A 19,481-nucleotide genomic window follows, 5' to 3' on the forward strand; every position below is an offset into this window, starting at 1 on the left:
AATGGTGTGATTTGTCTTTACTGGCAGTACTGGAATAGTCAAAGTCATTTATTTTGAAGTGGTTGGCAACATACTGTGTACGTTATAGTCTACTTGCATGTCAGTTAACACGGCTATTGTCATAAGATCTGTGAGGGAAGCCTGAATCAAAAAAATTATCAAAATTTTTACCCTGTCTGCCCCAATCAAGATTTTTATTTTATTTTTTTCTAGTAGTTATAATATCCCTAATATTTATAATATAATGTATATATTTACATTAGCTTTACATTATTGTAAATATTTTTTGTACATTTTTATTATTTTATTTTCATTTAAAAAAAATTCAAACATTTTTAAATAAAGTTTATTATTTTATAAATGTTTATTAATTTTGTATCGATGTTATATTATTATTTATAGTTTTTATTATATATATATTATGTCTTTTATTATATCTGCCAAATGGATCAATGTAAATGCGACTCTCATTTCTAAATAAAAAGCACAGTGATTGCAATCACAGCTTGCAATTTTACTACACTCAGTAACATATGTTTAAAACTTGATTGATATATTATTTTCTTTTTTTTCCTGTCTTAGGTCTGGTAGTGAGAGAAGTAGATATCTCTGTCTCCCGGACGCAGGTAGAGGAGTTGTTTGGGCTGGAGGATTATTGGTGCCAGTGTGTTGCCTGGAGCTCGGCAGGCACCACAAAGAGCCGGCGGGCTTACGTCCGCATCGCTTGTGAGTTTGTGTTCAGCAGCTTATGTGATCTGTTGCTGTGACGTGCCTTTTTAGGAGACAGCTCCTGAAGAGAAACCTAGAATTTTGCTATTGCTGCTTTAATCCAGAACACATATGAATAATACTTAGCTTATAATTTGAACAAATGGAAACTCTTTTTTGTTGTTTGTTTGTGTGTTGTTTATCAGACCTAAGGAAGAACTTTGAGCAGGAGCCTCTTGGCAGGGAGGTGCGTCTGGAGCAGGAAGTCTTGTTGCAGTGTCGTCCACCAGAGGGCATCCCGCCTGCTGAGGTGCCATCTCGCCTTCCTATCCTTTCAGTTATTGTCTCAATCTCCATCTGGGGTTTTCTTCAGTTTGTTCAATGCAAAATAACAAACAAAAAAACGCTGATTGATTGCTTGATGTTTACACTTTTCAGGCTTTTATAAAACTTTCAACCACACAGGATATTTTACACTGTCCAGTACACCTTTTTTATATTCAGAGCATGGTGCTTTTTAATTTTCTATTCAAATGATTGTAAGTGCTGTTTTTGGCCCAGATACACATCATTCTTCCACAACTAAATGGATTGATTTTTTTATAACGCCACAGGTGGACTGGCTGAAGAATGAAGAGCTCATTGATCTGGCGCTGGATTCGAACTTTCTAATTACCATCGACCATGACCTAATCATCAAGCAGGCTCGACTCTCTGACACGGCTAACTACACCTGCGTGGCTCGCAATGTGGTCGCTAAGCGACGCAGCAGCACTGCCACTCTCATCGTCTACGGTAACCACTTGACCAATCAGAATCCCTGCAGCCATCTGAATCACTGAAAGAATCTATCAATGGGAAGAGTACTAGAATCACCCTCTGAAATACTTGATCCCTATTGGTCAGTTCCAGCATTCTACAGTCTAAAATCATCGATAACTGTATATTTGACCAACCTACATTGTGCTACTTTGATGTCTTTTTGTATTACTCTCTCTGATCAAAACAAAGTGACAGTAAGAACATGAACATTGAACACATGAATTTTCACATTTTCTTGTGACAATGATTTTGGAGGGATCATGTGACACTAAAGAATTGAATAATGAGTATGACTGCTAAAATCACAGGAATAAATTACATTTTAAAATCAATTTATTACATTCAAATGATTAAATTGTAATAATATTTCACAATATCATTTTTTTTTTTCAAATAAATGCATTGTTGGTTGAGCTTAAGAGACTCCTTTTAAAAAACAAAACAAAATATATCTTACCAACCCTAAGCTTTTGAAACAGTAGTGTTCATAACAATATTTCAGCACAAAATCAATATTTTATGTTTATTTAATAATTGATATAAACACCTGTGTGCTATGCGGGACTAAATACATGAATCTGGTCATTGTTGCAAAATAAACTCCTTCAGGATGTTTTCAAGACCCTCTGCTGGGGTCCTGCTCGTTTATGTAATGATAATGTCTGGCTGATTGTACATTATCCCTCACTTATGAAATTATATGCAACTCTCTTGTACATCTTATCCTGCATTGCATTGCTGCTTGTTTTATTCTTTCTTTTTATAGTCCAGTTACAGTAGCTAAAAGACTACATTTGCCTTAGATCAATCTGCATGTCTCATGATATGTATATGTGTATCTGGTTTTCCTTCCTTAGTGAGTGGGGGTTGGTCATCCTGGACAGAGTGGTCAGAGTGCAATGCTCAATGTGGGCGGGGCTGGCAGCGACGGACACGCAGCTGCACCAATCCAGCACCGCTCAATGGAGGAGCCTTCTGTGATGGCCCACCATTCCAAAGAGTCACCTGCACCACCCTCTGTCCAGGTGAAGACTGACATCTGTCACAACTTCACATGACACACTTGTATAACCCCCCACTAAGAGATTCACACATGATCCACTGCGTAATGGCTGATTTTGTATTTTCCTAGTGGATGGAGGCTGGACGGAGTGGGCCAAATGGTCCGCGTGTGGGACGGAGTGCACGCACTGGCGCAGTCGTGAATGTCAAGCGCCCCCACCGCGTAACGGAGGACGTCACTGCAGCGGCAGCATGATGGAGAGCAAGAACTGCACAGAGGGACTGTGTGCCCGCAGTAAGTCACATGACCCAGCATCATCAGTGACAACATGACAACGTTTTTTGGAATGTGATTCTACCACTCTAATGAGTATGTGACAGATATGAACATGGTCCTCATCTAGGTTATTATAGCGAAGTTAAAGGAATACTTCACTTTTTACAATTTTTTTTCTTATCATTTACTCACCCTTTCGTCATCCAAGATGTCCATGTCTTTCTTTCTTCAGTCGAAAAAAATTAAGGTTTTTGATGAAAACTTTCCAGGATTTTTCTCCATATAATGCACTTCAATGGGAACCAAATGGTTCAAGGTCCAAAAGACAGTTTCAGTGCAAACTGCAAACCCTTCAAAGGGCTTTAAACGACACCAGACTACGAATAAGGGTCTTATCAAGCGAAACGATAGGTAATTTAAAAAAATATATAACAAAGTTTAAGTTTTATAAGCACAAAAGTCCGTCTTGCTCTGTTCTGTGATGCCCGATGTTGACTCTCCTGTTCAAACTCGTTCATCAAAATGAACAAATCTTTTTCCGAGTCATTTGGTTCATTCATGAAAAAGGAAAAAGATTCGTTCATTTTGATGAACGAGTTCGAACAGGAGAGTCACAAATGCGCATCACAGAACAGAGCAAGGCGAGTGTTTGTGCTTTAAAAAAAGTAACAAAGTTTAAGTTTTATGACCTATCGTATCGCTTGATAAGACCCTTATTCATCGTCTGAAGCCCTTTGAACAGTTTGCAGTTTGCACTGAAACTGTCTTTTGGACCTTGAACCATTTGGTGGCCAGTAAAGTGCATTATATGGAGAAAAATCCTGGAATGTTTTCATCAAAAACCTTAATTTCTTTTCGACTGAAGAAAGAAAGACAATGGACATCTTGGATGACAAAGTTTTTTTAAAAGTGAATTACTCCTTTAAATTTAAACCATAAATAAAAATATTTGCTGAATTAAATTAAAAAAACGAAAACATATTTTATTTCAGCAAGTTTCTAAGGCAACATTTTCTCTTTTTATTTAGTTTAACTTAATGTACTAAAATAATTAAACATGAAAATTATTAATAAAAAACACTTAAAAACTAATAAAAATTGCAAATCACTAGAAAATTACTCAAACTTCAACCACAATTAAAATGAAAACAGCATAAAATTAAAAAGCATATAATAGTATGTCATGGTTGGTGTTGACAAAGGAAGAGGATGAGGCAAATGTTTACAATACGAATACTTTTACTTACAATAGGTTGGTATAGACCATTTCACAAGATGTAAACAACACTGGTCCAGAAGCACTTCCTGTTTCAGTTTGTAAATGTTTTCTTTATTTCACATGTAAAGAAAACATCTTAAAGATGTTTGTTTGACTTTTTGATTCAGTTTTAAATGTTCTGTTGGTTGTATTTTATCCCAGCTTTTATGTAGTGTTAAAAAAACTGAAACAGGAAGTGCTTCTGGACCAGTGTTGTTTACATCTTGTGAAACGGTCTATTGACAGGTTGGATACATACACACACACACACACACTAAATAAGACTAAGAACAGACAAAGACAGGCTCAACTAAAAGTAATTAAATACGGACACAACTGAACAATAATGAGGTGAGGACGGGTAACACGGATGATGACGATGAACAGGTGTGTATTGAGGTATTCTGGGAAGTGTAGTGAAGACAAAGACAGACTGGTACAGACGACAGCTGTGACAAGTATATAAATAGTACTAAAATAATGTTGGTCCTCACATCTTCAGAAATGAGTTAGCACAGGCCTCCGGGGGAGCACAGATGGACAGGAGGGTAAACGGCGAGGTTTGGGCAGTTAGACAAAATGTACTTTAATACTAGCAAGTGAAGAAACACATCAGCCATGTGACGGTGAGCCAGATTCTTCTTGACACTGGGTGCTCATCCTAGGGCTGGTTTTGGAAGAGCACAGCTGACAGCATTGAATAGTCCTATGAGAACATCAATAGCTTGCTCACACACTCACATATGCACACACTGTTCAGCCAGAACACAGTGCATACTGGAAGTTTTAGTGCGGCCTGTCTGGAGGGGCACAACAAAATTCCAGCATTAATAATGCAGCATGGACACACACAATATATACATGCATATTGATATATATATATCTCTCACAAATGATTGCTCTAGTACCTACCATCCCTTGAGAGCTGTAAGATATTTACTTTTGCTCTGCCCGCCATAAAACTTTGATTTCAATGTTTATGGTTTGATGTTTCGGTCCCACTTTATATTAAGTGGCTGTAAGTACGATGCACTTACATTGAAATTAATAATTTGATACAATGGATTTTTTTGTGTACATACATGTTTTCACATTGTACTTATATTTTGAAAATACCTGCATATAATTACAGCTGTAATTAATTTATGTAATTGCATTGTAATTACATTGTTGGCCCTTCCTTAACACCTTAACCTACCCTTAAACCGACCCATACCACACACACCTGACCCTAACCTTAACTGTATCAGACCTCAATAGCAGAAAAAAGAGTTTTACAATACAACCTGAACACAATGAGTACATTGTACTTATTTTTCGATGCAAGTACATAGTACTTAAAGCCACTTAATATAAAGTGGGACCGATGTTTCATTTGCTTGTATTTGCATTTATTGATTATTTGTTCCACTTTCAATTGCAGTCATCTCTGATCTATGCTCATAACTTTGCTCATCCATCCTTGTGTTCATTATTTTCCTTTTTGTTTTTTCTTTGTTTTTGCCTTTTTTCTAACAGATAAAAAGGTTTCTATTGAACATTCAAGCCATCGTAAGTTTTCATTTTAATAACAGTGTTTTTTTTGTTGTTTTTTTTGACACTTTGTTGCATCCACTTTTCACCCTCTCCCTCTGTGTGCCTGGCTACTTATGTGATTGTGTCTGGGAAAGCCACGAAAAAGCAACTGGAAATATTAATCTAAAAGATGCAATATACTGTATGTATGATGTGTGTGTGTGTGTGTTTGTGTGGGTAGTTTCACTCTGTCATTTCTTTCCTGTTCATCTCTACACAGCACACTTGTCTGAATGAATTGAAAACGTGTATTGAGATCATGAAATAGTGGACAGCACCTCACAGTCTATATTTAAATGACCTACACCTTGACTGTTTAATTGATTGACTGATTGATTGATTGAATAAACAGTTTAAAATTATCTACAGGCATGAGACATTTTTTGAGACATTTTTTTTTTATGATTATATATTTATTTATGTTCTTAAAAATAATTTTCACTAAAATTGTACGTTTCAGCTGTCATAATATTTTGGAACTGCCATGGAGCGCCTACTTCTGTTAACAGGCCAAGTGAACATAGTAATAGCCTGAGAGTTTTAAAATGATTTAATTTAATTGGCTTGGCTTCTATATAGGTTTCTACATTTTCTTGATTACCGTTTAAATATCATTTTCAGGTGTAAGAGGTTGCTGTCCTCTTCAGTATATTATGCAGAGTTACGCAATTTATGAACACACACACAGGAAAATGTGCATACGCCTTCCAGGAAAATGATGTATAATACATATGCAGCCTTGGTTCAGAAATAGAGTGCTTTTTGAAGACATTGATGTTAATGACTGTGCATCATTCTGGCCCAGAGCGATCAATAGTATAGCTTACTTGTTCAAGTGATGCTAATATTCTGAGACCAATGTGACATTCAGCACCAAAAAAAAATAACCTACCTAATTCGGCTTGGTTCCATTTGCTGTAATAAGTTAAGATGGCTGTCAGATTCACTTCCGTCCCGTCACTTGAGCCCCTTTTCCCTCTCTCAGTATTCACACGCATCCGCTCTCTTCCTCATTTTCTCTCCTTACATTACCTACTGTATGTGATCACCTCTCTCTACTCTCCTCCGAAAGCCTCTTATAGTATACTAAGGTATGTAAATATAGTACTTAGTTCAGTGATGGCTGAATTAAAAAAGAGACAGGGATCAGGAGTCAGGGAAGAGAGCCCACTGTGGACTTAGATATACAGCACCCCCAACTGTTCAGACTAGTTCAAACTTTTAGACCCTTTTTATTATCCTCAGACCACCGACAGTCTGTTTAATGAAAATAGCAAAAATAGCAAGGATCTGATGATTGGCCGGTATTATGTAACTTCCTGGGGAAAAAACAGTTAAAAGTATTGCACATCCACCTTATTTTGCAATGCAGAAGTAAGCTGTTTTCTGTGAGTCAGGCTAGACACCATAATGAATTTAAAGCAGATGAAATTGAGGCTGTGAGGGATAGACTTACAGTCTTTACAATGTCAAGCACTGCATAAAGTTCCTAGATCACATTATTTCTATTATAACTCGCAACTTTTAAAAGTCTTCTATTGAGTTTTTCTCTACTGAAAGTTCTTTTTTTTTCGTTCTTTCGAAAAGATGTTTCGTCAGCTGGACAAAATCGGTATGTTGTTAAACAACAGCACAATCGATTAATGCCACACCTGTCAAAAATTAAATATGGCACTACCCTGATTAAGGTCTATTGGTAAATAACTAGAACAATAACAAAGTGTAGTAAATAGATAAACTATTTGTGCTACAAACCAGTGTTTTTAATTATGACTATACATTAAAATAGCATAAGAAATCCCAGTTTGCAATATCAAGCTGCATAATAAGCTGTTTTGTACAGCTAAAAATAACATGAAGCAGATGACACCGGCCGCCTCGTACATTCAAGTTACAAATAGTCACACTCGCACTTAAGTTAAAAATAAGGTGGATAAATCTCTGTAAATGATGCATAAGAACAGTGGGGATCTCTTGAATGGAACAAGCTGCAAGACTTTATGCGGATAGTTTAAAGTCTGGGTATTAAGCTCTTCTCCTTTTCCCAACCTATTTATTTTCCTTTGTTCACATTTTTGTGTTGCATAATGTATTTATTTACACCAGTGACATGCTTGTATGTTTTGAGTAAATCTGTACCTGTATGTTTCTCAGCTCTTGGCTCCGGTGCTGGTGTAATGGTGTACGCAGGGCTGGTGGGGGCTTTGCTGCTGAGCATGATCCTCGTGCTGTGCGTGGGCATCCTGGTCTATCGCCGGAGCTGCCGCCATTTCCACGGTGAAATCACAGATTCGTCATCGGCCCTTACTGCAGCCTTCCATCCTGGCAACTACAAACCGCCACGACAGGGTGAGACATCCGTGTTTCCTCACTATCTCTCTCGCTTTTTTTAATGTTTCCCTCTCACTCCTCTCAACCGCTTCAAACCTATTATAAACTCTCATTTTCCCCGCTATATGTTAAGTTTTAATCCTTTCTCCTGCTGTCACCTGCTCTCTCAAAAGTATTTAATCTGCTATAACTTGTTTATATGGCTCCTCTTTTAAATCCTCTACCCTTTAATACTCTCATTTCTTAGGCAAATCCTCTCTTGCAACTTTGCAGCTATCCAGAAACATTTCCTTCTCTCTTTTCGCTTCTCTACTTGGTTAGATAATCCACATCTACTGCATCCGACAGCCCCTCCTGACCTCACAGCCAGTGCCGGAACCTTTCGCGGGCCGCTTTTCGCACTGCAGCAGGCCACACTGGACTCTCAGCATAAGATCCCCATGACCACATCTCCCCTGCTGGACCCACTTCCTAGCCTGAAGATAAAGGTGTACAACTCCTCTACCATGTCCTCCCTCGAGCTACCGTCAGGCCCCGGCTCCACTGACGGGGAGATCATGAGCCTGAAGACCGTGGGCTCTGGACCTAAAGACTACCGTGGGCACACACTACCCAGGGAGCCCAGTCACAGTGCCAGCGCCACGCTGGGCTCCCTGGGTGGCCGTCTCACCATCCCTAATACGGGTAATAGGCTTTAAAGGAGCCGTATTTAACACTTTTATTTTTTTCAATAATTTCCACTTCTGGTGGTCCTCATTCTTCCCTCGGGTCATTTTGACCTGAAACTCATACAGTTTTTTTTTTTTTTTTTTAAGTGTTCATCAGGGGTGTCCAAGACCCTAGGACTTTGGTCGCACTTGAACTACGAATACACAAAATATTGTGGTTGAAATTTAAAAAAGTAACAAATGCTTTCCTTGTAGGTCAATTTGATCTCCTTGGGAATAAATGGAATGCAAAGAATGCTTCAGCGTGCTGAGCGTAGAAAAACCTTAAAATACTCAAATTTTTTTTTTTATAATGTCTACATGTGTATCTGAATGCATACTGAAGGGAACTGACTTAAGGATCCAGTGGATTTGTATTTGCTTAAAATAGAGCTACGTGTATAAGGCCATCTAGTGGCAAGAGTCATAAAATATGTTATACTGTATATATATATTTTTTTTCCACAAGATGTCGGCAAAGACACCTGATGCAAGATATTTTGAGCTGAATTAAAAGGGTCATGCATGAAATTGAGAATGGAAGGAATGTGCTTACTATTTATTTATTATTATTGATAAAATCTAATTAATTTAAAGGTAAATAAAATAAAAATTAACTAAAAGTCTCCCAAGAAATTTCATTAAAAAGAGATTTAAACATTTATCAAAATGTAATAAAATAAGCTCTCTGGAAAAAAAGTATAATTTTAGGTCAATTGGGAAAGATGTATTACAAAGTGTGGGGGAAGGATGAGGGTTAGTCAAGTCCTCTTATGTTAGATACATTTATTAGTTTGTTGTACCATATCTATATATATATATATATATATATATATATATATATATATATTATTTTATATATTTTAGTTTTATTTTCTTTAACCTCTGTTCCTCCTCCTCCCTGCCAGGGGTGAGCCTGTTGGTTCCACCAGGGACGATTCCTCAGGGCAAGTTCTACGAGATGTATCTCATTATAAACAAATGGGAGAAAACAACGTAAGTCAGCCACTTAAAACAGTTTCTCAGTGCCCCGGCCCCATCCGACTGTCATTTCCTGACTTATAACTCTTGCGTTTATCTGTCACTTTGTGCAGTTCCAAACAGTTCAGTCCTTGCAAAGCAATATTGACTGTAGAAAAGCTTTGACCCCTGTGGCAGCATTGGGAGAGAAAAAAATAACATTTCAAAACTATGACACAGCAGAAAAACACAAACAAACAAATATGTCTTGAATGGTTGTCTGAGCTCTGACTTTTCTGCTGAGGCTCTCTCTTTTTTTCTTCTTCTTTCTTTATTTTACTGTTTTTGTTTTATTGTCAAATATAAAATATATACATATTGCTCTGCCTTCAGAGCTTTCAGACTGCAAGCTTTGTCTTCCTCTCACCATTTGTAGGTGCCATACATTTTCTCAAAACCTATAAAAAATATATTGTTAGAGCTATAGCTCATACAGTAGCATGTCTTTTTTTGGCACAGAGAGGCTGAGCCTTGGTGCTGCTTGAAGTTTGAATCTGGCATGCTGCATTTTTGTATCCCACTTCCCAATCTTTCCTTTCCACTATCATTATAAGTAAAAGTGGCAAAAGGATAAAAACAAACAATTTCTAATCTAATATTACTCAAAATAAAGGAGGACAGAATATGGGATATGATGTTTTTGATGTACTTAATTTGAGTTGCATGGATGTCAGGTTGCTAACCTCTGTTGCTGTGTTTGTGTGTCAGGTTGCCATCAGATGGTAGTCAGACGGTATTAAGTCCGGTGGTGAGCTGCGGACCCTCCGGCATGCTGCTGAGCAGACCTGTAATCCTCAGTCTCCCTCACTGTGCCCAGCTAGAGCCCCCAGACTGGACCCTCACCCTCAAAATGCAGAACCATCAAGGCTCCTGGGAGGTGAGGATAATGTCTGAAAAATGAGAGCGGCTATAGATCATTGGATAATGACAGAGAATCAGTGAAGGATGAGGTTGGGTAATTGAAAGAGCAAGAGGAATAATGAGTGCTAATGGATGAAAGGTTAAATCAGGACAGTACATACTCCTGACAGACATCACATCATTAGACATACCCTTGGTTTCACAGACAAGGCTTAAGCACTAAAATGCATGTTTGGGCTGTTTTAACTAAAAACAACTTGCTTTATCTCATTGTTATGTCTCAAGATGCATACCAGTAATGTTTTTTTTCTGCCTAAGGCATGTTTATAAAACCTACTTAAATGTACTAGTTGAACTAAAGCCTAATCCTGAATTAATCTAAGGCCTGTCTGTGAAAACAGTGCTGAATCTGAAATCGCCCCCTATACTCACAAATAGGGCATTATTTAAAGGGACAGCCACTTGTAGTGGTGTCCGAAACCATAGTGGACATGTTTGCACTTATTCAATCCCATATTGCACTGCAATAATGAGTGTACAACTGAAGTATGATCAACGGCTGTCCGAGTTCGCTCACTTGTTTTGATTTCGGATTCAGCCCAGGCCATAGGGTAACATATTTATTTTCCTCCCATCCACTAGGAGGTGCTAACGGTGGGAGAGGAGTGTCTGTCGTCTCCCTGCTACCTACAGGTGGAGGAGCAAAGCTGCCATATTCTTATGGAGCAGCTGGGGACGTATGGTCTGGTGGGACAGTCGGCTCCCCCTCGACCAGCCTGTAAGAGACTCCAGTTGGCTCTCTTTGCTCCTCGGGCCCCGTGCCTCTCATTGGACTACAGCCTGAGGGTCTACTGTTTACAGGATACTCCACATGCTCTTAAGGTCAGTCTACCTGCCCCACTTAATGGGCCTTCCCAAGTTTACTTTGCCAATACAATGTTTGGATTGAAAATATAAAATAAGTATAAATCTTGTCTTTATCGTATTGCAGGAAGTATTAGAAGTTGAGCGAAGTCTGGGAGGGGTTTTACTAGAGGATCCCAAACCCCTCCTCTTTAAGGACAGTTACCACAACCTCCGGCTATCAATTCATGATATTCCTCATTCGCATTGGAGGAGTAAACTCCTGGCTAAGTATCAGGTGAGAGATTTTGTATTGTTATTGGTTATATGGTTAGAATTTAGAATTTCTTCTTGTTTTGTTTGGTTTAAAGGTACAATAGGGAGTTTTTTTTTTGCTATAAAATATCCAAAAACCACCAGTGTCAGAACCAGAACAAAAGTGGATGTTTCTTCCTAGTTCAGATGACATTTTCCGGTGAAAATTCTTTTGTTGGTCATACTTCCAAAAGTAGTGACTGACAGCCTCACAGTCTCCTCGAACATTGTGTTCATCCACGCTGTGCGTGTCGAGGGTGTTGAAGTACAACTCACGTAAAGTTGATAATTCCGCGAATGACTGCAATTGCAGATTTCGAACAGAGATGACGACAAAGATGAAAAAACGCCAGATTGCAGCTTTAAAGGGTAACTAAACCCCTGGTCAGAGCCTGACGCCCGTTTCACACATACTCCGTTTGCAGTGCGTATGCGGTCCGTATTTTTTTCCGTACCCATGTTAACAGGTTAGAGCTTTCACACTGCACGCGGATGCAGTCCGTCGATCCGTTCCAGTTGCGGTGCGTATACAGCAGTGCAGAGATCGTTTCCGTACCGAGTCTATTTCTGCTGTGCTGCAAACGCAGAAATAAAGTGACAGCACACGGTTCGTCGTCAAAATGAACTCAGATTGACCTCGAAATGTAGTAGTTTCACCATAAATGCATTTAATTCAATAAAATGTAGTAATCTCTCCATAAAGGTATTTAATTGTTTCATATTTTTACTTTAAGACATATACAAGTAATGCATGGAATTGTTGTTTAAATCGTGTTTAAACGAGCATGCGTCCATTCAAGTTTGTAAAAGAAAATCGCAAAGCCATGGCAAAACTTTTATTTTAAAAAAAGTTACTGCATAAGGTGAACATATTTTGATTACCAAAAACCAGGACACATGGCCCAGAAAACAAATGATACTCGAAGTTTACTCAAAGATGCCTTATTAATTTCAATACAATTAAAATAGGCTATGCCCCCTCTGTGGATAGAAAATTGTTGTATTAAGACACAAAATCAGATAGGCTTCTCAGAGGATACTCAACATGTTTTATTTTGACAGGTTGGTTTAAAAAATAATGAATGAAATAATGATTAAAAAATAATGTCTCTTCTGTATTAGAAAAATAAATATATCAATATTAATTAACTAAAAGGAATACCTTCAAATTGAACAAAAATAGGCCTACCTCTCACAAACGTACCTCTTTATCCTGTTTTTCCTCCTCATCCTCCTTGTCTGCTCATCTCCTATATTTTGCTATAAAGCTGATCTTTTCCAGCGTTTTTTTTTTTTTTTTTTTTTTGAAAACCAGGACATCACTTTATAAAAAACGGCCAGGAAGGACGTGAAAACAGGGATAACAGGACTGTTGGTCACTGGTCACGCTATTGCTGCATAACTTCTGATTTTGAAATAAAAATAGCGAGTGTTTGTGGTACAGCTCACGCAATGCAAACGCAGGATATGTGAAAGCACTTTAGCGCGTGCGGCTCCTGTACCGGATACGCACCGCAACACTCACCGCATACGCACTGCAAACGGAGTATGTGTGAAACGGGCGTGACTCTACCCACTGGCAATATTTGAAAAAGTGGGCAGACCCCAGCGGAGATAGAGAGGACGAAATAGATGCTAAAACACTCTATCCTGATCGTTTTCAATACTCACAATTCCAATTCCTGACTCCCTACAGTGGTTTTGACGACACAAGATGGTTTTTATACTGCCAAGGGCGTAGCTCGCGTGGTGAGCTGAAACCTGCGTACGTCACGAAGTGCGGAACATCCAATAGGAAAATTCAACTGCAGTAGCCACCGTTCAACCTGAAGAGGGCAGCACTAAGACTTTTTTACACCATATATTGTAGAAATGGAACAATAATATAATTTAATTATATTAATATATTAATTATTATATATATTATATTAATTATTAATTATAATAATATAATTTATAAACAAATGTCAAAAAAGTTTCTCGAATCAATGACTGGTATTAATAAAGCTCCATTTCTTACAGATCATTAACTAAAAAAAGTTGGTTAAGTGTTTAGTTACTCTTTAAATTGTAGAAAATATTTCACAATATTACTGATTTTGAATCAAATAAATGTAGCCTTAGTGAGCAGAAGAGACTTTTAATAAAACCATGAAAAAAACAAACTTTTGAATGGTATCTGTACAAAATTGTGTAGGAATATTGTTAAAATGTTACCCATTTGGGCATCGTCAGATGCAATTCATGATGTTCCAGTTCACTAAAAAATGATCCTCTTAATTGTGTGTATGGTTCCAGGAAATCCCATTCTATCACATTTGGAGTGGGAGTCAGCGGCCGTTGCATTGCACCTTCAGTCTGGAGCGAGGAAGCTTGGTGGTTTCCCAACTCACCTGCAAGATCTGTGTCAGACAGGTGGAAGGCGAGGGACAGATATTCCAGCTTAACACCGACATCCAAGAGGTACAGAAAACAAGTCACGTCACTAGTGAATGATTTGAAAATAATACATAGTATATGGCGCTGACTTATTTTCCTGTGTTTGTGCGTTTGCTCTTTAGACCTTGCCTCCCCACTCTCCATTGCCAGCAGGCGGTTCGTGTCTGCCTTCATCTCAAGTGGGCCCATATGCTTTCCGACTGCCCGTGTCCATACGCCAGAAAATTTGTGCCAGCCTGGATGCCCCCAGCGCACGCGGTTGCGACTGGAGAATGCTGGCTCGCAGCCTGGGCTTTGACAGGTATTTTTTTTTGGATGCATCTTAAAAAAAGCAGCATATTTATTCCTACACGTGACGTAGACGATGAGAACTGTTTCATCTCTTTCCACGTCTCTCCCTCAGGTATCTGAACTACTTTGCAACCAAACCCAGCCCCACAGGTGTGCTGCTAGACCTTTGGGAAGCTTGTCACCAGGGTGACGCAGACCTGGTCTCCTTGGCGACAGCTCTTGAAGAGATGGGCAAGAGTGAGGTCTTGGTTGTCATGACGACGGACGGAGATTGCTGATCGGCCAATCAAAAAAGTGTGAAAAGGGACATGCTCGCCACTAAAAACCTAGAATTAATGCAAGCGGATGGAAACTGCACTCCAGTACATCGTTACAACTTGCCTTTTACCTCAGTTCCTTTGTGCTCATGCAGAATATTCCAAGGATTACAACGCGTATGAGCTACGGTCAGGCGCTCTGGATGTTCTTTGAATAAAACATATCTAAATGTAGCAAATGAGATGATGCTGCAATCACAAAACAGAGATGTTGTTTGAAAAAGAAGTCAGTTCTTTGGTCAGTTGCTGGTATCAGCTCATGATTAAATGATAGTTGCATCATACTGATACACACTGCTACACATAGCAAGTGTGAAAGTATCAAGTATCCGACGCCATTGCCCATCGAGCAGCTGGCTTTGTTTCCTAGCGACCGCTAGATGCTTAAAGACACTGAGATTCTTTGTCTGGTAAAACACAGTGCGCCAAGCTCCTCAGGAAACGTGCTCGCATACAAATAAACAAGAGTAAAGGTGGAAAAAAGGCAGATGTTAAAAAGGAGCTAAAATCATCTGCACTAAAATCAGCTCTCATAACGATTTCACTTAGAGTTGCTTCACTTTTACTTTAGTTTGAAGCATCATCGTCTTTTGAAATAGCATACAGGGATGGATTTGTGCGTTCTCGTTAGCAGAGGACCAATCTTTTTCTTTCTCTGATCATACTGCCATTAGCCTCCGTTATCTCTCTATCTTTTTATATTCAGTCGATCATTTGTAATGCAGGAGAGCTTTCTGGTAAACTCATATTAGTTTCCTATAGGGAACGGACTTTTTTAAGTTATTATCCCTATTTGCGGATAACACTCCTCTGTTCGTAACTGCCGTTGTGTTCTTTTTTTTTTTTTTTTTTTTTCATCTCTGACTGAAAAGAGCCAACACAGCAGTTAAAGCTTGCATTTAAAGGTTTTTGTGATGTACCTCACAAGTAAGAGCTGACATTTTTTGGTCATTGAAACTGAGATGGCATGAAATTGAAATGTTACACTGAGGTTAAATATGCTTTGATCCTTCTTGGGAAAGCGTACTGCAAATATGCTGCACTGGTTAAAGAGTATGAAATTGTGCGGATGGCAGAAAGCCGTTTTCAGGTTTTGATGCCAGTCAGTCGTGCCGTTTAAATTAGAAATAGTAGCCACGAAAGGTGGCGTAAGTGCTCTGTTGATTGCAGTATGACCCACTTGCTCTTTATTGTCTGTTTTGACTTTCGGGGTTTAATGGGTTTCCCTTGAGTAAGCCTGAAAGCCATGTACTACTTATTATCAGAAGTCATATAATCGTTTGAAGTGGATGCTGGTCCATTTCTTTTATTTTTCTTGACCTTTTCTTCACAAGTGTTCAAATGTCTGGCAACAAAACAAAACAAAAAGGAAATGTGCAGTATCTGTCCATGCCTGTAAAGGTGTGAATTAAATAACCAAGATGTGTGTGTGTGTGTGTGTGAGAGAGAGAGAGATATGGAAAAACACAGTGTGACAGAGCTTGTTTGCACCAACCTATCAGTCACCATGCTACAGTGTATATGAATCAACAAGCTTCATCATATCTGGTGTCCCCTTTTCCCATTATAAGTACTATGCAAGTGCACAACGAAAAGTGAGTCTGTGGACGTCTTGATGTCTCTTGTATGAAGTATGTGGAATGGGAATCTTGTTACTGTCCCTCTTTTGATCACTGCTGTATCTAAGCTGAGGGAAACTGGACCTCTGAGGCCTCTCAGCCGTAATAAATGCAAACAAAATGACTGTAATTGGAGGTCAGGGATCCGTGACCTCTGTGCCGTTCTCCTCATTTGTTTAGGAAGCTTTTGGGCTGTCACTGTCGTACGCCCCTCACAATGAACAACGAGAAGTTTGTTCGGAGGATTTTTTTAACCCTCTACGTGACGAAGACAGCAAATAACATTGAAATTGTAAACTCTGAATCTTTTAAATGGCTCTGAAATGTCTCCAGTCATCTCTCAGTCGATGTAACACGAAAACGCCTTTGAGCCTTTCACGTGTGAAGCTTAATGGGCTTTGCTTTTCTCTGGATGGTTGTTGCTGTTCATGGATTCTCAAGTGTGGCTGAACCTTTTTTTTTTTGTTTTGTTCAGATGTTATTTTATATCAAAGAAGGTACACAAGAAGTCAGGAGTCTTTTTTGAGTCTTCATGTAATGCTGTAAAGTAATTCTGTACATAAATGTTTAGACTTCTTACTGTAACTAAATATAATTTTTATGCAATAAATTATATTTCCTAGTTTAACAAGACAGAAATGTCTTTTTGTGTGTGTCCACGTCTACATCAATCAATCTACACTCCATACACATATAAAAAAAAAAAAACAGATCGGTGACAACTTTGCAAATTTATATATATATATAAAAAAAACTGAAATATGTACATTGCAAAATGTATAGCATCTTTACAGTATTTGCAAGTATTTTTGGGTATGATGCGACAAGCTTTGCACATTTGGTGATTCTTTGCCATTTTTCTCCTCTCAAGCTTTGTCAGGTTGGATGGGGGCCATTGGAAGACAGACATTTTCAGGTTTCCCCAAAGATGTTCGATTGGGTTCAAGCCCAGGCTCTGACAGGGCCACTCAAGGACATTCACAGAGTTGTCTATAAGCCACTCTTGCATTGTCTTAAGCTGGGAATACATTTGACGACTGTAAAGCCGATTATGAATATAATTTGATATCATGACTGATCATGTCCAGACGTGCTGAGTCCCAGAGACAGTTCCGTTCAGTTGGTGTTTGAAATCGCTGGAGTTGTTGGGAGCAGTCTGTAAGTGGTCGGTTCAGCTAGTGGTTATGTGTCCATGGCATTAGTTGTGTGCTTAGGGTCATTGTCCTGTTGGAAGGTGAACCTTCAGTCCTGTCTGAGGTTCTGAGGGCTCTGGACTAGGTTTTAAATAAGGCTATCCCTATATTTTGCTGCTTTAAGCTCCTTCTAACCTGTCAAGTCCCTCAGTCCCTGCCACTGAAAAACACCCATGCAGCTGCTACCATCACACTTTACTGTGAGTACTGTAGCTTGGATCGGGTTCATCAGGCCAGAGAATCGTTTTTCCCACAGTCTGAAAGAGTCTTTTAGGTTTTTTTTTTTTTCTTCTTCTTTCAAATTTCAAGTGGGTTTTTCTGTCTCCACTGAGGAGAGTCTGCCACTAAAGCCTAGATAAGAGGAGTGTTACAGTGATGTTTGTCCTTCTGTAAATTTCTCCCATCTCCATATGATCATGATGGAGCGCAACCAGAGTGACCATCAGCTTCTTGGTCATAACTCTAACCAAGACCCTTCTCCATCAATTGCTCAGTTTGGCCAGGAGGCAGCTGAAGAGTCCCAATTGTTTCAAACTTCTTCCATTAAGGATTACGGAGGCTATGCTTCTATACCTTCAATACAGCAGAACTGCTTTGTAGTCTTCCCCAGATCTATGTTTTGATACAATCATGTCTCTGAGATCTATAGGCAGTTCTTTTGACCTCATGGCTTGGCTTTTGCTATATCCATTTTCAGCTGTTAGAGCTTTTATTGAGAGGTGTGTGCCTTTCCAAATCACCCATTCAATTGAATTTGCCACAGGTTAACTACACAAGTGAAATTGGAATGCCCCTGAGCTAAATTTCAAGTGTCCCAAAAAAGGGAATGAATACTGTACAATGTAATATTTCAGTTTTTTTTTATGCATTTGCAAAGTTATAAATTTGTTATTTGCAAAATAATGGAAAAAAGTGGCATGGATACATGTAATTTATTATAAAAGAAATCAGTAACCTGATTGTGGTATAGCCATTTGAAGATTTTAAGGACATTAAATGTATTACAGGGTGAAGAACCTTTCCCCCACAGTCTTTATAGACTAGTTACAGAGATGTGGAGAGGATGCACTCTTCCGTTTATCTCTGCGATAAAAGTGTTCATAATGCCCTGGAGAGGAAGCAACAGCAATTGAGAGAGAGTGAAAGGTTTTTAGTGTCTGGATATTGCCCTAAGCTGCTGCATTGGGCTTTTTGGTTTGAGCAAGAGTCCTGTTTCATCATTTGGTTAAATTGGTTGAATAGACATGTAATCATATATTGCCTTCTGCTCTCAGTATCTTTTCAATCTATCCCTGGAGCAATTCACATGCTTTTGTAGCACTTAATACACCAAATAAATTGCCAGACATGCATTCAATCCAACTCTATTATAAATCTGTTCCACACAAGTTAGGTAATGGACATTTAGAAGAAAAAAAACATTAAAACAAATGCTTTAAAACTTGCACATTCAGAATTTTTGGCTTGAGACAAAAATGCACTTCAATACTGTTATCAAGTGTATTATTAATTTATTATGTAAGTTGTCATTTACCACCATCATCTGGTAGTTGAATGAACTACACAAGTTGTGCTCACACGTAGCCTTATGTTGGGTTTTTTGTATGGGGACATTCCATAGACATGATTTTTATACCATACAGAGTGTATATTATGTCCCCTACCTATCACAGAAAATGTTCTGCATTTTTACATTAAAAAAACATTACTTAGTCTGATGTATTTCCTCATGGGGACCAAAAATGTACACGGATTTGATTTTGGGAGGACATCTTGTCCCATAGACTAGAGTTTGCAAGGTCCCCACTTAGGTAGACACTCACTCACTCCCACACACACGTTGTGGTCTATTTATAATTATAGACTAGTTTTTAACTTGATAGACATTTCTCAAAATATCTTA

The 19,481-nt window shown here is 38.6% G+C and overlaps 1 protein-coding gene across 4 annotated transcripts in view; it reads left to right on the forward strand.

The window, feature by feature from the left end:
• unc5b (unc-5 netrin receptor B) overlaps window positions 1-16,347 on the forward strand; it is a 59,845-nt gene extending 43,498 nt beyond the window's left edge. Inside the window, exons 3-17 of one of the 4 annotated variants that reach the window (XM_039672083.2) lie at window positions 583-726; window positions 915-1,018; window positions 1,323-1,503; window positions 2,388-2,555; window positions 2,663-2,827; window positions 5,586-5,618; window positions 7,797-7,991; window positions 8,295-8,657; window positions 9,589-9,676; window positions 10,409-10,577; window positions 11,204-11,443; window positions 11,553-11,702; window positions 14,018-14,182; window positions 14,281-14,459; window positions 14,562-16,347. In XM_039672083.2, coding sequence (XP_039528017.2) covers window positions 583-726; window positions 915-1,018; window positions 1,323-1,503; window positions 2,388-2,555; window positions 2,663-2,827; window positions 5,586-5,618; window positions 7,797-7,991; window positions 8,295-8,657; window positions 9,589-9,676; window positions 10,409-10,577; window positions 11,204-11,443; window positions 11,553-11,702; window positions 14,018-14,182; window positions 14,281-14,459; window positions 14,562-14,727 — 2,510 coding nt within the window. In that variant the 3' untranslated portion in view covers window positions 14,728-16,347. The remainder of the gene's footprint in view (window positions 1-582; window positions 727-914; window positions 1,019-1,322; window positions 1,504-2,387; window positions 2,556-2,662; window positions 2,828-5,585; window positions 5,619-7,796; window positions 7,992-8,294; window positions 8,658-9,588; window positions 9,677-10,408; window positions 10,578-11,203; window positions 11,444-11,552; window positions 11,703-14,017; window positions 14,183-14,280; window positions 14,460-14,561) is intronic. The other 3 variants (XM_039672084.2, XM_039672085.2, XM_089117074.1) reach the window with 3 other exon arrangements.
• Window positions 16,348-19,481: the final 3,134 nt, after the last annotated feature.

The sequence above is a fragment of the Pimephales promelas genome, chromosome 11 (genome assembly GCF_988280905.1).
Source record: "Pimephales promelas chromosome 11, fPimPro1.hap1.1, whole genome shotgun sequence".
Taxonomy (NCBI): domain Eukaryota; kingdom Metazoa; phylum Chordata; class Actinopteri; order Cypriniformes; family Leuciscidae; genus Pimephales; species Pimephales promelas.